Source organism: Eschrichtius robustus, chromosome 20 (assembly GCF_028021215.1).
Source record: "Eschrichtius robustus isolate mEscRob2 chromosome 20, mEscRob2.pri, whole genome shotgun sequence".
Classification (NCBI taxonomy): domain Eukaryota; kingdom Metazoa; phylum Chordata; class Mammalia; order Artiodactyla; family Eschrichtiidae; genus Eschrichtius; species Eschrichtius robustus.
Window position 1 is genome coordinate 22,088,315 of NC_090843.1, and position 15,247 is coordinate 22,103,561.

A 15,247-nucleotide genomic window follows, 5' to 3' on the forward strand; every position below is an offset into this window, starting at 1 on the left:
TATTCCTTTTAACAAACCCCCGGGGCAGCAGCGAGAGAGAGGCAGAGAGTAGGGAGCCCCCTGCTGGACAAGAGGTTCATGGCACATTTGGAACTGAAAATCTTATATCCATAAATCTGTGGGTTTCCTCCTCCACATTGTACTATGTATTTGTGGAGTATTTAGTATTTCACATATTTATGCCTTGGAGGAAAACTATGCCTGGAAGGAGAAAACTAGCTTTTACTAATTGTTTACATTATGTCAGACTGGGAACATGCACGTATGGGAATTCATTGAATCTTTTATTTTGCAAATGTCCAAGCATTCATAAAAGTTGGGAGATTGTATAGTGAATCCCCTGTATCCATCATCCAGCTTCAACAAGTAGCAACTCCTAACTCATTGTGGCTCTGTTCCCCCACCCCGCTTTCCCTTCTCCTGGGTTATTTTGAAGAAAATTCAAGGCATCTTATCTTTTCATGTATAAATATTCAGTATGTATACTAAAAGATACAGAATCATTTTTAAAACATTAACAGACAATCATATCACATCTAAAAAATTAATATATCAAATATCTTTGTGCTCAGATTTTCCTGATCATCTAATATTTTATGGTTTGTTTGAATCAGAATCCAAATAAGGATGAAAAGAGGCTTTTAAAATGCTTCTTTTGATCTATATGTTCATCCTTCCCCTCCTACTCTTTCCTTGCAACTTATTTGTTGAAGAAACCAGGTTGTTTGTCCTATAAAGTTTGCCAGGATTTGGCTGACTGCATGCCCACGGAGAACTTTACATCCTCACCACGATTCAAATGAGATTAAGTTTTCTTTCCCCCATCTTACAGGTGAGAAAACTGAGGCTCATAGAAGTTAAATGCCTTGCCCAAACCTTTGCCTCCTAGGAAGTGGCAGAGCCCAGGCCTCCTGATTTCCAGCCAAAAAAAATGGGACAGCTTCCTCAGAGCACCTAGTTCAGTACCTGGCACATACTGTGTGCTCCTCACTGGTGGAGAGGGCCGCCTTGGGGCTGCCTGGGCAATCCTAGGGCCAAGCCCACGAACACAGATTCCACAGACCCCACAAACCATGAAGCCAGACTTTTCTTTCCACAGGCTCTGCTTCTTTCTCTCTGTCCTCTCTTCATTAATTTATCCAATAAATAACTACTGGGCACCTCTCACATGCCAGATGCCATCCGGGCATATGAATGAGTATGGCCGTGTGCCTCTGTACATGGGTAGATGGGTATGGTCTCAGGGAGAAGTGGGTTCTGCTTCTAACTCTGCATGTAGTGTGTGTGTGTACACAAGTCTGTGTACATTTGTATCTCCAGATCTAAATATCCCTGTGGTTGTCAATGACTACAACTGGCTGTATAGTTGTGTGTTCTCAGTATCTTTCCATGTAAACGTGCGTGTGTTTCTATGTATGACACAGTCACTGAGAAAGCCTCCACAAATGTACACAATTCTGTATGCATATGTGTGTCTGAGCGGACCTGTGTCTCTCTGTGTACCTGTGTGTCTACACACGTGTATCTCTCTATGTGCACATATGTGTCTATGTGACTATGGATGCTGGAGCTCTCCATGTTATGTACTCTGTGTATCTCTGTACGCTTGTGTGTCTACACACCTGTGTATCTGTGTGCATCTCAAAGGGTGGCGTGGGTCTCTACTTTTGTGTACTTTGTGTATCTGTGTGTATGTCCCCTCTGGTGCTGTGATTGGGACGGTCAGCTATCAACCCTCACCTGCCCAGATTCCTGTCACCTCCATGCCCACCTATCCTAAGTGGCAGTCAAGGAGGACTCTCATGGGAGGGAAAACATGGGCCCTTCAAACCAGCCCCTGTGCCCAGGGCTGAGGCCCCTGCGCCCAGGGCTGAGGCCCCTGCTGAGGGGAGTGTCTGGAGGGGTTGGAAGGTTGTGTCTGCTCCCAGCATCTCGAGGACCCGAGGCCTGATTAGAAGATAGGAGCCTGATTCTGGGCCCATTGACAATAGGCTTTGCTCTGAAAGACGAAACATCAGCCAGCTTCAGAGGGGAAAACATAAAATCCAAATAGGAACCATAGGCCAACAATGATCCTGTAGGCCTTCAGTTCAGAGGGGTGGGTCAAGGTAGGGGTGTTGACCCCATACCCGCAGCCATCTCCTCCAGAAAGCAGGGCCAATTCCCCAACCACGGGCTGGCCTTCTCCAGGGAGAGTGACCCCAGGGTCACCTGGCCCGGAGTTAATCATCTACTCGGGGGATCCCTGGGCCCCATTGGCTGCCTGGGGACACGGCCCTCTGGGCTGAAACCCAAAGGAGAGAGAAGGAGTTCCCCAGCCAGTGTCTGCCCCACCGGCCCAGGGGAAATGGGGAGGATACTGTTGGCTTCTGGACCTGGTGGGCCCTCAGGAAGCCCCCAGTCTGGGAAGGAGACAGCAGCCCAGCCCTCAGGAAGCCCCAGTCTGAAGGGAGAGGCCATCCTTGCCCTCACGGGGGCCCCAAGCTGGCAAGAAGCAGGACTCAGCCGCAGCTGGGGGGAGAGTGTACACCCTAAAAGGGGTGTACACTTTAGTTGGAAGAAGCGAAGAGGGGCCAGAGCAGGGGCAGAGACCCAGAGCAGCAAAAGCGGGAGAGACCCAGAAAGAGGAAATCTGAGTAGAGAGTGGCCCGGGAGGGTGGGCGCTCTGACGAGGGGCTTGGATGGAGAGACCGGGAAGGGGAAGCACATTTGAGGTTGAGGGTCTCTGAGAGCAGAAAGAAGGAAAATGATTTGGCCTCCAAGGGTTAAGACCACCTCCTCTAGTGGATTCTGGGAAGTGTGGGGATTGGAGGGGCAGCAGTAAAGAGAGAAGAGAACGAAGGCCCTGGAGGCGGCCCCTCAGGGCAAGGGGTACACACCCTCCCTGCCATTGCTTCACTCCGTTGGAACTCAGGATTTCTAAGTAGGAAAATGGAAAAGTCAATGGAGGAGATCACAGAGGTCAGCTCCCGTCTCCCCCTGCCAGGAGTCTCCTGCCCAGGACAGTGCGTGCATGTGCTGTGCTGTGTGTGCGTATGTGCCTGCTTGTGTACGTGTGCAAGTGTTCACGCAAACGTGTGTTTTAGTGGGGGATCCCTGGAAGGGTCAGTGCACTCACACAGCATCCTCTGGGATACTCAGGAGAGAAGAGCCCAGACCACTGCTCCCCATTCAGGCAGAGCCTGACACCCAGCACAGGGAACACAGAGCTGTACGAAAGGAAGGAAAGAGCAGCGGGTAGGAACTCAGGATGTCAAGGGTCCAGCCATGACACTAACAAGCTGTGCGACCTCGGCCAAGTCACCTCCCCTCTACAGTTGATTGCACCACCCTCTGTAAAGACAGAGGGTGGGACCCCATCAGGATAGAGTGTACCCGAGGGCAGGATATGTACAACTGTTAGCACACCAGGTGTTTTTAGGCAGCACAGGGGATACAGTATTAAGCAACAATGAATCACATCCTGTGAAAGTTTTCAAGTCCTTTTCAAATCTTGCTTAAGAGCATGGATCGGGAGCAAAACTGCTTTGCTTCAAAGACCAGCTCCGCTGCTTATGAACTGAATGACCTTGTCCCTCACATGTTTCTGTGCCTCAATTTCCTCGTCTATAAAATGGATGTAATAATAATACCAATTCTGGAGTCATTGTAAGGATTAAATGAGTTACTATTTGTGAAGTGCTTTGCACAGTGCCTGACATTCTGCATGTGTCAGCAGCTATTATTCTACCGTGGAGAAAGCCTCACAGTGTGCTAGGGGATCTCTACCACCTGGTGCTTGCTAACATTCTTTGTTTCCAGGAGAAGCAGGCAACACTGTCCAGCTGGAATTCATAACATTTTGTTCTCTCTTTATTTGTAAGACTTTCTTTCAAGTGATAATGGCCTTCTAGTTACAATCCTGATGTGGATAAATTTTAAAATTAATAAGTTCATTTTTTTTAAAGTCTTTATTGAATTTGTTACAATACTGCTTCTGTTTTTATATTTTGGTTTTTTGGCCCCGAGGCATGTGGGATCTTAGCTCCCCGACCAGGGATTGAACCCGCACCCCCTGCATTGGAAGGGGGAGTCTTAACCACTGGACTGCCAAGTCACAGGATTAATTCTAGCCACTCATTGAAGAGTAGACTGAAGGGGCAAGGGTGGAAGCAGGAAGTCTAATTAGCAGAGTATTGAGATAATAGAAGTGGGAGGTGATGGAGGCTTGCACTGGGGGGGATGGGGGATGGGGGGTTGGTAGAGGAAGCAAGAAGGCACGTGTCATATTTTTTCATAATTCAGAATGTTAATTTCATTATACCATATTATAACATTTGGTTTCTCTGGCAAAAAAAAAAAAAGTTTAAAGAAAAACTTTAACACTAATAAGGGGTGATTTGAAGATATGACAAAATTCTTCAAGGTGGTACCCAGTGGCTGGCGTTTGGCAAACTCTGGTAACCTCGTGATTCCATCTTCTTTGAGCTCCAACAGGACAAAGGCATCCCCGCTCTCCACGCTTTCACTCTTCCCCCACCTCTCCCTCCAGTCTCCTCCCTCAGCCAGGTGGCAACTGCCACCTGCTCTCCCCTCTTGCCCTAATCAGACTCCCCCTTAATCATTCAAGACCCCGCAGAGCGCCAAATCCACCTGTGGGTCCCCGAGCCCTTCCTGGAACCGGCCTTGGCAGCAAATTAAAGACACCCAGCCACCGTTTATCTCTGCCTCGTGACTCTCGTTAGTGGGTTCCATCCCCCCACCCCAGGGGCGGGGGATCCTGTCGGCGCCGCCCTCTGACCCATGGCCTGACCCTCCTCAAACGCACCGGGAGGCGACTCCGCGCCCCTCGTCGGCGCCCCGCCCCGGCAGTCCCAGCCCCGCCCCGCCGCAGGTTAAGAGGCCCCCAGAGCCAGGAGCTCCGGGCAGACGGTCACTTGGGGGGGCGAGCTGGTTTGGTTGTCATGGCGACGGCGCGGTTGGCCTGGGCCCTGCGGGCCGCCCCTGCGGGCGGGAGGCTGCGCGGCCCCCAAGGCACTGGGGGCGCCCGGAGGCTCAGCGGCAGCGCGCGGCGGCGGGCGGCCAGGGCCACCAGCCCGGGACGCCGGCTCAGCACCGCCTGGGCGCCGGCCCAGCCCGCCCAAGAGGAGGCCGAGGGCGCCGTGTACGACGCCCACTCGCATGCAGCGGAGGAGCCGTCGTGGACACTGCCCCCCGCTCCCCCGGTGTCCCCCGACTCCCCCGGGCCCCCGGCCGGCCGCTCGCTGGTGCAGCGGGACATCCAGGCCTTCCTGAACCAGTGTGGGGCCAGCCCCGGGGAGGCGCGCCACTGGCTCACGCAGTTCCAGACCTGCCACCACTCCGCGGACAGGCCCTTTGCCGTCATCGAGGTGAGAGCCCGGCGTCGGCCGGGTCACAGACAGGGGATGGGGGCTGTGTAGCGATGTGTCGCCAGGCATGGCAGGACGGGCTGCGGACTCTGCGCAGCGGAGCCAGGAAGGGGCTCGACGGAGCCCAGACGAGCGCCTGGGACTGCGCGAGGCTGTGCGCTCCTCGAAAAGTCTCGCGCCCAGCCCGGGTGAGGAGCCTCGGGTCCCCAGCCCGTCAAACGTGATGCGCCAGAGAAGTCCTCCCATCCTGGGCGCAGTTAGGGGTTCAGTTGGCAGTTGGGGAACCTTGATAGAAGCCGCCTGCGTCACCCCTCCCCCTAAGGTGTCCTACAGTCCAAGGTCGCAGGGAGGAGCGGAGGGAGGAACACTGGTGTGAGATAAGAGGATGGCAAGACCCAACGGGGCAAAGGGCGAAGCAGGTGGGCGCAGGTGGCCAGAAATGGAGCCTGACAGCTCCTGAGCAGGGTGGGGGCCCCGAGAGGGCCCTGAGGACCCGGCTGTAGGAGCAAGCGGGTGCAGCAGGAGTCAGGGCCGGTGTCGTGCCCGTTGAACGCCCACTCCTCCGCAGGTGGACGAGGAGGTGCTCAAGTGCCCTAAGGCCGTATCCAGCCTGGCCTTCGCCCTGGCCTTCCTGCAGCGCATGGACATGAAGCCGCTGGTGGTCCTGGGGCTGCCCGCTCCCACGGCACCCTCGGGCTGTCTTTCCTTCTGGGAGGCCAAGGCACAGCTTGCCCAGAGTTGCAAGGTGCTGGTGGACGCCCTGCGGCACAATGCCGCCACTGCCGTGCCGTTTTTTGGCGGCGGGTCGGTGCTGGGCGCTGCTGAGCCAGCCCCTCATGCCAGGTTAGTGCTGACCCTGCCTGCCCCTGCGTCCTCAGATCACGCTACTCCGCCCGCCCAGCCCCAGACCCGCGGGTCCTGGAGGCAACCTCCTTAAGCACCACGTCTGGCCCACAGCTATGGCGGCATCGTCTCGGTGGAGACCGACCTACTACAGTGGTGCCTGGAGTCGGGCAGCATCCCCATCCTGTGCCCCATCGGGGAGACGGCCGCCCGCCGCTCCGTGCTCCTGGACTCACTGGAGGTGACCGCGTCCCTGGCCAAGGCGCTGCGGCCCACCAAAATCATCTTCCTCAATACCACGGGCGGTCTGCACGACAGCAGTCACAAGGTGTGTCTCCTCCTTTCGGACCCCACTCCCCGCGACTCTGCGCCTGGCTGAGCCGCTCTCTTAGGTCCCCTGCACGCCTCCCAAACGGGCCCCCGAGTCACTCTCTCTCCAGCCGCATGGGTCGGAAATGGAGTGTCAGGGAGGGACTCAGCCTATGGTGCTCAGATCTGAGCCCTCCCTGGCCCAGGACTTAGGGAGGAAGTAAGGGAAAAGGGGTCAGGGAGGAGAGGTCCGTGGGGCGGGGCCACAGTCCTTGTCCGGCTGCAGGTCGGAGGCTCACCCCCTCGTCCTGGACACAGGTCCTGAGTAACGTGAACTTGCCCGCCGACCTGGACCTAGTGACCAACGCCGAGTGGGTGAGCACCAAAGAACGGCAGCAGATTCGGCTCATCGTGGACGTGCTCAGCCGCCTGCCTCACCACTCCTCGGCTGTCATCACCGACGCCAGCACGCTGCTCACCGAGCTCTTCAGCAACAAGGGTGAGGGCCGGGGCGGGGGGCGTGCCTGGGTTTGGGGAGCCAGGAGAAGCGGCTTCCTCTCCAGGCAGTAAAGGCTTCCTGCTCTTTCCAAACCTGCGGGAGGTGAGCAAGGAGGTGGACGGCCCTGGGCTAGACCTTGGGTGGAACTAGACAGATGGGAGGGACTTGGGTGGGTGGGAGGAACCGCAGACCCAGCGGAACCAAGTGGAATTGGACAGAGCTAGGAAACGTGGGCGGGGTTTGGATGGGTGGGCGGGACCAGAGGTGGGGGAGGGCAAGGGTAGGCGGGACTAGGAGAGGTAGCTGGGACTACAGGCGATACGCGGAACTTGAGGGACAAACTGCCCGGGGGGGAAAAAGAAAATCCCTGAGTGAAAATCGCGCACAAATCTATGCAGACCTTAGGAAGCGTCTCACTGTGGAGAGCTCCCAAAGAGAGTAATTGTCCCACCAGCCCCTGTCCTATCTGGAAGCCCACCAGGCTGCGCAAACGGAGGAGCGGAGGGGACGTGGATCTCGGGCTGAACTAACGCCTCCTCCTCCATCCCACCGCCAGGGTCCGGGACGCTGTTCAAGAACGCCGAGCGGATGCTGCGAGTGCGCAGCCTGGACAGCCTGGACCAGGGCCTCCTAGTGAACCTGGTCAACGCCAGCTTCGGCAAAAAGCTCCGGGACGACTACTTGGCCTCGCTGCGCCCGAGGCTGCACTCTGTCTACGTCTCTGAGGGGTGAGCCTGCGGGCCCCAGAGGGCAGGGACCAAGGGACAGAGCCGGGGAGCTTTGGACCAAGGAGAGGTCCCAGCCTGCCTCTCCCCCGCTGCGCCAGGTACAACGCGGCTGCCATTCTGACCACGGAGCCCGTACTTGGGGGCACCCCGTATCTAGACAAGTTTGTGGTGAGCTCCAGCCGCCAGGGCCAAGGCTCCGGCCAGATGCTGTGGGAGCGCCTGCGGCGGGACCTGCAGACGCTTTTCTGGCGCTCCCGGGTCACCAACCCCATCAATCCCTGGTAGGTCCCGCCCCTCCCGGCTCTGGGCTGGGCCCCACCCCCACTCTCCTCTCCAGCTCTGGCCAGCTACGCCCAGGGACCACCAGCCAGGAAGGCTGGGCCTCCCTTTCTTTCATTAGCCATTCTTCCCCAAGGGAAATGGCCCGCTCAGTGTGGCCCCACATTCCCCAGGGAGTGGACCACACACGGAGCCTGAGATTTCCCTAGAGGCAGAGCACACTTAACCCGGCTCTGCCCTGCTAGGGTAGATTCCTTGAAGACAGTCTCCACCCGGGAAGCAGCCTGCCTCTCCCAGGGTCTGGAGAAATCCAGCCCCTCAGGGCTCTATTCCAGGCCCAGTTGCCAAGCTCTGACCCCAGGCCCATTACATCTCCAGTGGAACACTCCCTCCTCTCTTTCCTTCTGCAATTATCACCTCATCCCCCACTACCCTGCTCTGTGGGCACCAAGAAGTGAACAAGAAGCCCTCCCCGGGCTGCACAGCCAAGGCAGTGCGGAGAGAGCAAAAGAGGGCTTCACTCTAACCCTCCTAGCTGTGTGACCCTGGCTAGTTAGCTAACTTCTCTGAGCCTTAGCTGCTTCTCTGTGAAAAAAGCATAACACCACCAGGCTGTTGGCTAATGCTATAAGGATAAAATCAGATTACAGACCACAGGTCCTAGCAGAGTGTCCAGCATGTACAGGCATACCCCAGAGATATTGCCAGTTTGGTTCCAGACCTCCACAATAAAGTGAATATTGCAATAAAGCAAATCACATGAATTTTTTGGTTTCCGAGTATATATAAAAGTTATGTTTACACTATACTGTAGTCTATTAAGTGTGCAATAGCATTATGTCTAAAAAAAATGTATATACCCTAAGTTTAAAATACTTTTATTGCTACAAACTGCTAACCATCACTTGAGCCTTCAGTGAATAATCATCTATTTCCTGGTGAAGGGTTTGAAATATTGCAAGAATTACCAAAATGCAACACAGAGACACGAAGTGAACAAATGCTTTTGGAAAAATTACCCTGATAGACTTGCACCACACAGGGTTTCCACAAACCTTCAATTTGTAAAAAACGCAGTACCTGCAAAGCACAATAAAGTGAAGCGCAATAAAACGAGGTATGCCTGTAGTAGGTCCTCAGTAAATGAACCAGTGAGTAGTGAGCACTGGTCTTGCCTAAAACCTGTCTCCCACCTCCACCAGGTACTTCAAACACAGCGATGGCAGCTTCTCCAACAAGCAGTGGATCTTCTTCTGGTTTGGCCTGGCCGACATCCGGGACTCTTACGAGCTGGTCAACCACGCCAAGGGGCTGCCAGACTCCTTCTGCAAGCCGGCTTCTGACCCAGGCAGCTGACCCTCTCCACCAGCCCTGCAGGCCCTGGGACAGCCAGGGTGGACCAAAAGCCATGCCTGCTGAAGGTGACCCGAGCCAGCCACAGGCCGGACCAGGCTTGTTGGCTGAGTGAGCTGCAGAGAAGGCAGCAGCCCCTACTCTACCCTGCCCAGAGGGGGGCACCCAAATGAGGACAAGTGCAGGAAGGAGAAGGGCCTGCCCAAGACCCCCTACTTGCTCCAAAGCACAACCAGATGGCCTTGAATTTTCAGTCTAGGGATTTGGGGGAAGGAGGGCTTGCCTTTGAGGGCTCAAGGCTTACGGGTGGGCCAGTGTCTGTGGTCTCTGTGCTGTTTTGAGGCTCCCTTGCCCAAAATATCACCCACATCTGCCTGATATTCCACCATTCCGTTTTAGTTCCTTCAGGTCTTGCAACTTTTCAGGAGACCTTGATTAAAATGCAAATACTTGTCTGAAAGTCAGCTCACACTTGAAAGGATATTAGCAGTGACCCTCTGGAAACAAGATCTTGAGGGCTGGGGAACCTCTTCCTAGAGGGAAGAGAGGAGCTAAATGAGGCCGAGGCCCCTGGATGAATGCTGCCACCACCTCCCCCCTCCCCCAGCTGTCAGCCGTCCCCAGAGGGACTCCCCTACCCCTTAGTTAGGAAACATCTTCCATTCCACAGACCAGACTGACAGCAGGCCCAGCTCCCTTTCCAGGCAGGGCTCAGGGCCAAGCCCAGACTTGGATGTTTTCCCCTGGGCCCCCCTGGAGGTTGTGTCTCCATCTTTGCAGGAAGAGAACATCTCAGACGGGTAGGAGTCCAAAGCCTGAGGTTTCATTTGACATTTTTGTCCCCCACGATGTGCCAGGCACCATACTGGCTGCTGGGGCTACTTTCTGTCAGGAGGTGTGCGAACGAGTAGGGAGAGGGTCACCATGGCACACACACCAGGGGCTGCTGTGACACAACCAGCCCCCAAGAGAGGGCTGGTGTCGAGTACATATCTGGGCGTGGGCATTAGACAGACCTGACCTGGAATCCAGCTCTGTGGCTTGAGGCAAGCTGCTCACCTTCTCTGAGCCTCCATTTCCTCACCTGTGAAATGAAAACTCCTCAGCCTCGTAGTGACACTTAATATCAGTTCTCTCCCTCTAGCTGCCCTCACCAAAGATTTCTTCGAAAAGAGCTGGCACCAAATGGGGAGGAAAAGATAAGCCACAAGAGGGACTGAAGTGAAAGGTCAAAGCATATACTACAGGGAGCATTCGGAGACTGTTGAAAAGAGAGCCAAAGGACTGTGGGAACTCTCAGAACAGGGGAAAGATCATGGGCGGATCAAGGTGGGGCTTAACCAGATATGGTATTTCAAGAAACCCAAGATCAATCCCAGCCAATGGCTAAGTGCCCCGTGGGGAGAACAGAGAAGCAAAGCCAAATGTCTATATAAAATGTTTATTTTTGGAGGACTGTGTGGTCTGGTGTTTGGGAGGGCACTCACCCCCACCAGGCCAACCACGGAGCTGGAAACAGAAGGCCAGAGGCAGGAAGTTGCTGCTGCCTGTCGCACCCCTGCAAACCCCAGAGTAAACTGGGGCCTGCTCTACCCTCACGGTGGGTGACAGCTAGTGCTGTTTCTGCCCCTGGCACACCCTGAGAGCCCACATGACTTCCGTGGTGCCCGGCCCCTCTGCTCCTCCTGGGCCTGATCCACGTGTCAACATGCACACTCACTCACTCTCAGTCTCACAAAAGCACTGCAGAGCCTAGCTGCATCTGCCAGGTTCAAAAAGGGATTTTTCACATTGGCTCACTTCTGGTTCTCCTCTCTCCCACTCTCAGTACCCCACCCTAGCCCTGCCTTACTCCCTTCCCTGGGACAGGAGACCCAAGGGAGCAGCTGGCCTCAGCTCTCCTCATAACAAACAGGAAAAAGAAACCTGTAAGGCAGAGTCATCAGGGCTCCCACCCCACCAAGGCCCAAGCCCAGGAACTGGGGAAGAGACCTGCCTCTTACCAACACACGCACACACATGCGTACGCACACACATGCACACAACGCACGTGATCAAACAACTAGACCAAAAAGCATAAATGAACATAACTGGGCCAGCAAGGATGTAGGTAGGGTAGCCCTCAGTGGCTCCCCGCACCTATCTCAGACTCCCGCTGTGCAGCTCAGCCGTCAGTGGCCAGGATGACAGCGGCCCCAAAGATGCCCACGCTCTCTCCAAGGAGCTTCATCTGGTTCCAGAACTCAACACGCCGCGCGTTATGCCAGTAGGCAACATTGCCGTCAATGAGCAGCATAACCGGGGGCAGCAGAACAGCCAAGATCTGGGCAGCCAGGGTCACGTAGTAGCCTGACAGGAAAGCCAGGGCCAGGACGCCATACAGCACGAAGAAGAGCTGAATCATCAGCTCCCCTCCTGGGAGATGGTTCAGATACGCCAGCCGGTCCTCCTTGCTGTGCTGCAGCGAGTAGGCCTAGAGACACAGCATCCTCTAAGGCTCTCCAACAGGCTGAGGAGCCTGTCTGGGTAAGGCCACCCCTGGCATGCAAGCCAGTCCCGACAAGGTGGGCTTCTGACTCCCCTCTCAGACTGGGGGCTTTCTGACAGTAAGGCCTGTGGCTCCCCATCTGACTAGGGAGCTCCATGAGGTTAGGACCTCTGTCTCTCCTCACCCTGGGGTCTCAGAAGGGAGGAGGTTCCACAGTCAGACCGGGGCTCTCACCTCTGAATACAGAGCTCTGCACACGGGAGATGGTGCCCAGCAACTAAGATGAAGCCAAGTGACTTGGGGCCTGTCCACGTCCCCATCCACACTGGCCTCCCCGAGCACCAGGGAGGACATAACTGGCTACGCTAGGCAGCCCCATCAGCTCTAAGTGGCAGAGTCCCATCTGGGACCTGAACTCTACCAAACCTCTCCTTTGTCCCCTCTCCCAGTCCTCTGGGGACTGAAGCCATGAGAGGACCCGTCCCGCTTGTTCTCCTGGCTCTCAGGCTTGGGACTGAAGGGTCGATCCATCCTCTTCTCTCCCCAGTGGCAATAATGCTGGAAGAAGGGACTCTCAGCCAGGTCTCGGGCACTTCAAGGGCCCCCGAGGCCCAGAATTTGGCAGGGGCAACTGCCGGGAGCCAGGCCATCAGGAACTACATGCAAGGCCTCGTTCTGCCCACCTCCCTGGGTTCTGCCAGGCGCCAGGCACGGGCTCACTTCTCGCTCCCAGTCAAGCACCTCCAGCCAACAGTCCCCCAACCTACCACGCAGATGAGGTAGATGCCCAGGAAGACCTGGCCGGTGGACTGGAGGGAACGGCTGCGGGGTTTCCGACGGTACAGCTCCCCAGCACCGCTGGCCAGCACAAGAAAGCCACCGATGACGGCAACTGTGCGAGAGTACATACGGACCTAGGCCGAGGCGAGGGGACCCCAGTCAGGACCTGAAGCCACCACACTTCTCCTGGCCGCCCGGAGCGCAGAACTGCCCATCTCTGTACATCCCATTCCACCTGATGAACCCTCTTACCATTTCCAAGTGTGGTGGGCAGGTAGAGCAGAGATAGGTAATTCTTTTTACCAGAAGTAGAAACTGAGGCCCAGAGGGGTTAATAAAATTGTCCAAGGTCCTACAGAAAGTAAGTGGCAGAACCCAGATACCAAGCGTTGCCCCCCTCCCCACCCCCAGGTCTGCACACTCGAAGCCCAATGTTCTTTCTGCTATATAGTATACGCTGTTCCATAAACGAACCGTTGATCTCACTGTCCTATAGTTACTCACACATCTGCCTCCCCTATTGGGCTGACAGTCCACTGCTTGCGGGTAATGCCTTGGTCCAGGCTTATCTCCAAGACTGCAGTGCCTGGCACAGGTCCTGGCATCTACAGGCTTAAATGCTGCCCTAGGATTAGATAAATTTCATAAAATCGGTTGGGTGGACCAGGTACTCTCTAAGGTCCCTTTTGCTCTATGAGTCTGAGATAACTAATGGTTTAAAGGGTTCTGGGAACCAGGTGACCTGGGTTCTGGTCACACCTGTAATGCTAACTGTGGTGTAACTGTGGGAAAGTCTGTTTCGCATCTCTGGACCTCAGTTTGCACACTCTGAAGGGGAGGTTTGCGTGGTCTCTAAGGTCCTTCCATTCTTGCCGTCTGTAATAACCTCTACACGCCTGGGGGTTCAGCCTTTCCAGGCTTCGCACTGTGCTCCTGGCTAGCACCAGGCATTGCCCGACTGTCCCGGGCATTGGCTCCCCAACACCCCAGCGAAGTCCCACTTAGGGCCGAGGCGCTCACCTTCAGCCAGTCCCCGTAGTGGACGTAGCCCCCGATGTAGGCGGCGTAGGTACTAATAGCCAGCTGGAGTGCGGCCCCCAGAGCGAACCAGCGCCGCTTCACTCCAAAGGACATGAAGCTAGCGCACAGCACGGCCGCCCCCATGTCGAAGTACAGGTAGGGCACTGGGATGTCGGGCTTCCTGTGAGCAGGGAGGGGGGAAGGAACGAGGACAGAATGAAGCACAGAATGAAGCGGGGAAAAGAGCTTTGAGACCCCTTGGGTTCCCGCAAGCTCCACTGCTTCCCCAAACCGGAGGCCCCTCTCATGGCTAGGACCCCCACACTACGCTCCATGCCCACCTTGCTCCGGACCAGAGTCCCTAACAAGTCCAAGGTCCCAATTCCTCCCAGTCCAAGGGTCCCAACTTCTGGGCCGCAACTTCTTCCCCACCTCACCGCACCCCCGTTCCTGGGACAGGCCGGACCGCCCCCGCCGCGTTCGGCGGCCGCGCGGGCCCGCTCACCGGCGCGCCTCGGCCCTCTCAGCGTACAGCATGAGCTGGCTGAAGCAGCCCCAGAAGGGGCAGCGTGTGAGCAACACCGAACCCAACTGCATGATCAGCTGCAGCATCCACCGTCGCGAACCTATCTTCGACGCCATCTTGAAGAAGGGCAGTCCGCCGCGGCCTCACCCCGCGGCCAAGGAGGCCGGCGCGAGCACGCGACGCGCAACTTCCGGGTCTCGCGGGGGTTTTTTTCCCCCCCTTCCGTCAGGAAACAAAGCTCTCGCTCTCTAGTTCTGGACCGAAGGAAGTGTTCTAGCTGCAGGGTTGTCTTTCCTTCTGCCCATGGAGGCTCAAGGGTCCCTTCTTGTAGCTGCAAAGTTGAAAACTAGAGTAGAGGAAGGAACAGTAAGCGAACTAGCCTTTTAATGCAGCTAAACTTAGGCTCCAACCCTAATGCCGCCCTGTGACTTTGGGCATATCTCCTACACTTTCCAAGATTCATCTGGGAAACGGAGACGACACCTATCTCACAGGGTTGTTGTGAGGTTTAAATGTGACAGTATTGGTTCGAGCACATAGTAGGGGTTCAATAAATGGTGTACACAACACACATGCACACACACACCCCAGAGGAAATCCCTCTGCTTCTGTTTAAGCTGAAAGTAAAACGTTTTCCCCATAATTCAGAAAGACACATGCACCCCAATGTTCATTGCAGCACTATTTACAGTAGCCAGGACATGGAAGCAACCTAGCCAGGACATGTCCATCAACAGAGGAATGGATAAAGAAGATGTGGTACATATATACAATGGAATATTACTCAGCCATAAAAAGGAACAAAATTGGGTCATTTGTAGAGACATGGATGGACCGAGAAACTGTAAGAGTCTCTACAGAATGAAATAAGTCAGAAAAAGAAAAACAAATATCATATATTAATGCATATATGTGGAATCTGAAAAAATTGGTATAGATGATCTTATTTACAAAGCAGAAATAGAGACACAGACGTACAGAACAAACATATGGATACCAAGGGGGAAAGGAGGGGGTATGATGAATTGGAAGATTGAGACTGACATATATACA

At 55.2% G+C, this 15,247-nt stretch overlaps 2 protein-coding genes across 2 annotated transcripts; one reads left to right on the forward strand and one right to left on the reverse strand.

Annotated features, from left to right (window-relative positions):
- The first annotated feature begins 4,943 nt into the window (after positions 1-4,943).
- On the forward strand, positions 4,944-9,404 carry NAGS (N-acetylglutamate synthase). The gene is made up of 7 exons (XM_068530631.1): positions 4,944-5,369; positions 5,938-6,212; positions 6,327-6,540; positions 6,840-7,020; positions 7,577-7,748; positions 7,847-8,029; positions 9,230-9,404. The coding sequence occupies exons 1-7, from the start codon at positions 4,944-4,946 to the stop codon at positions 9,381-9,383; spliced, it is 1,605 nt and encodes a 534-aa protein (XP_068386732.1). The 3' UTR covers positions 9,384-9,404.
- Positions 9,405-10,805: 1,401 nt separating this feature from the next.
- TMEM101 (transmembrane protein 101) lies at positions 10,806-14,356 on the reverse strand. Its single transcript, XM_068530632.1, has 4 exons — positions 14,174-14,356; positions 13,669-13,849; positions 12,636-12,782; positions 10,806-11,853 (listed from the first exon to the last, which is right to left on the reverse strand). Exons 1-4 carry the CDS (start codon positions 14,308-14,310, stop codon positions 11,545-11,547), a joined length of 774 nt encoding a protein of 257 aa, XP_068386733.1. The 5' UTR covers positions 14,311-14,356; the 3' UTR covers positions 10,806-11,544.
- Between the last annotated feature and the right edge of the window lie 891 nt (positions 14,357-15,247).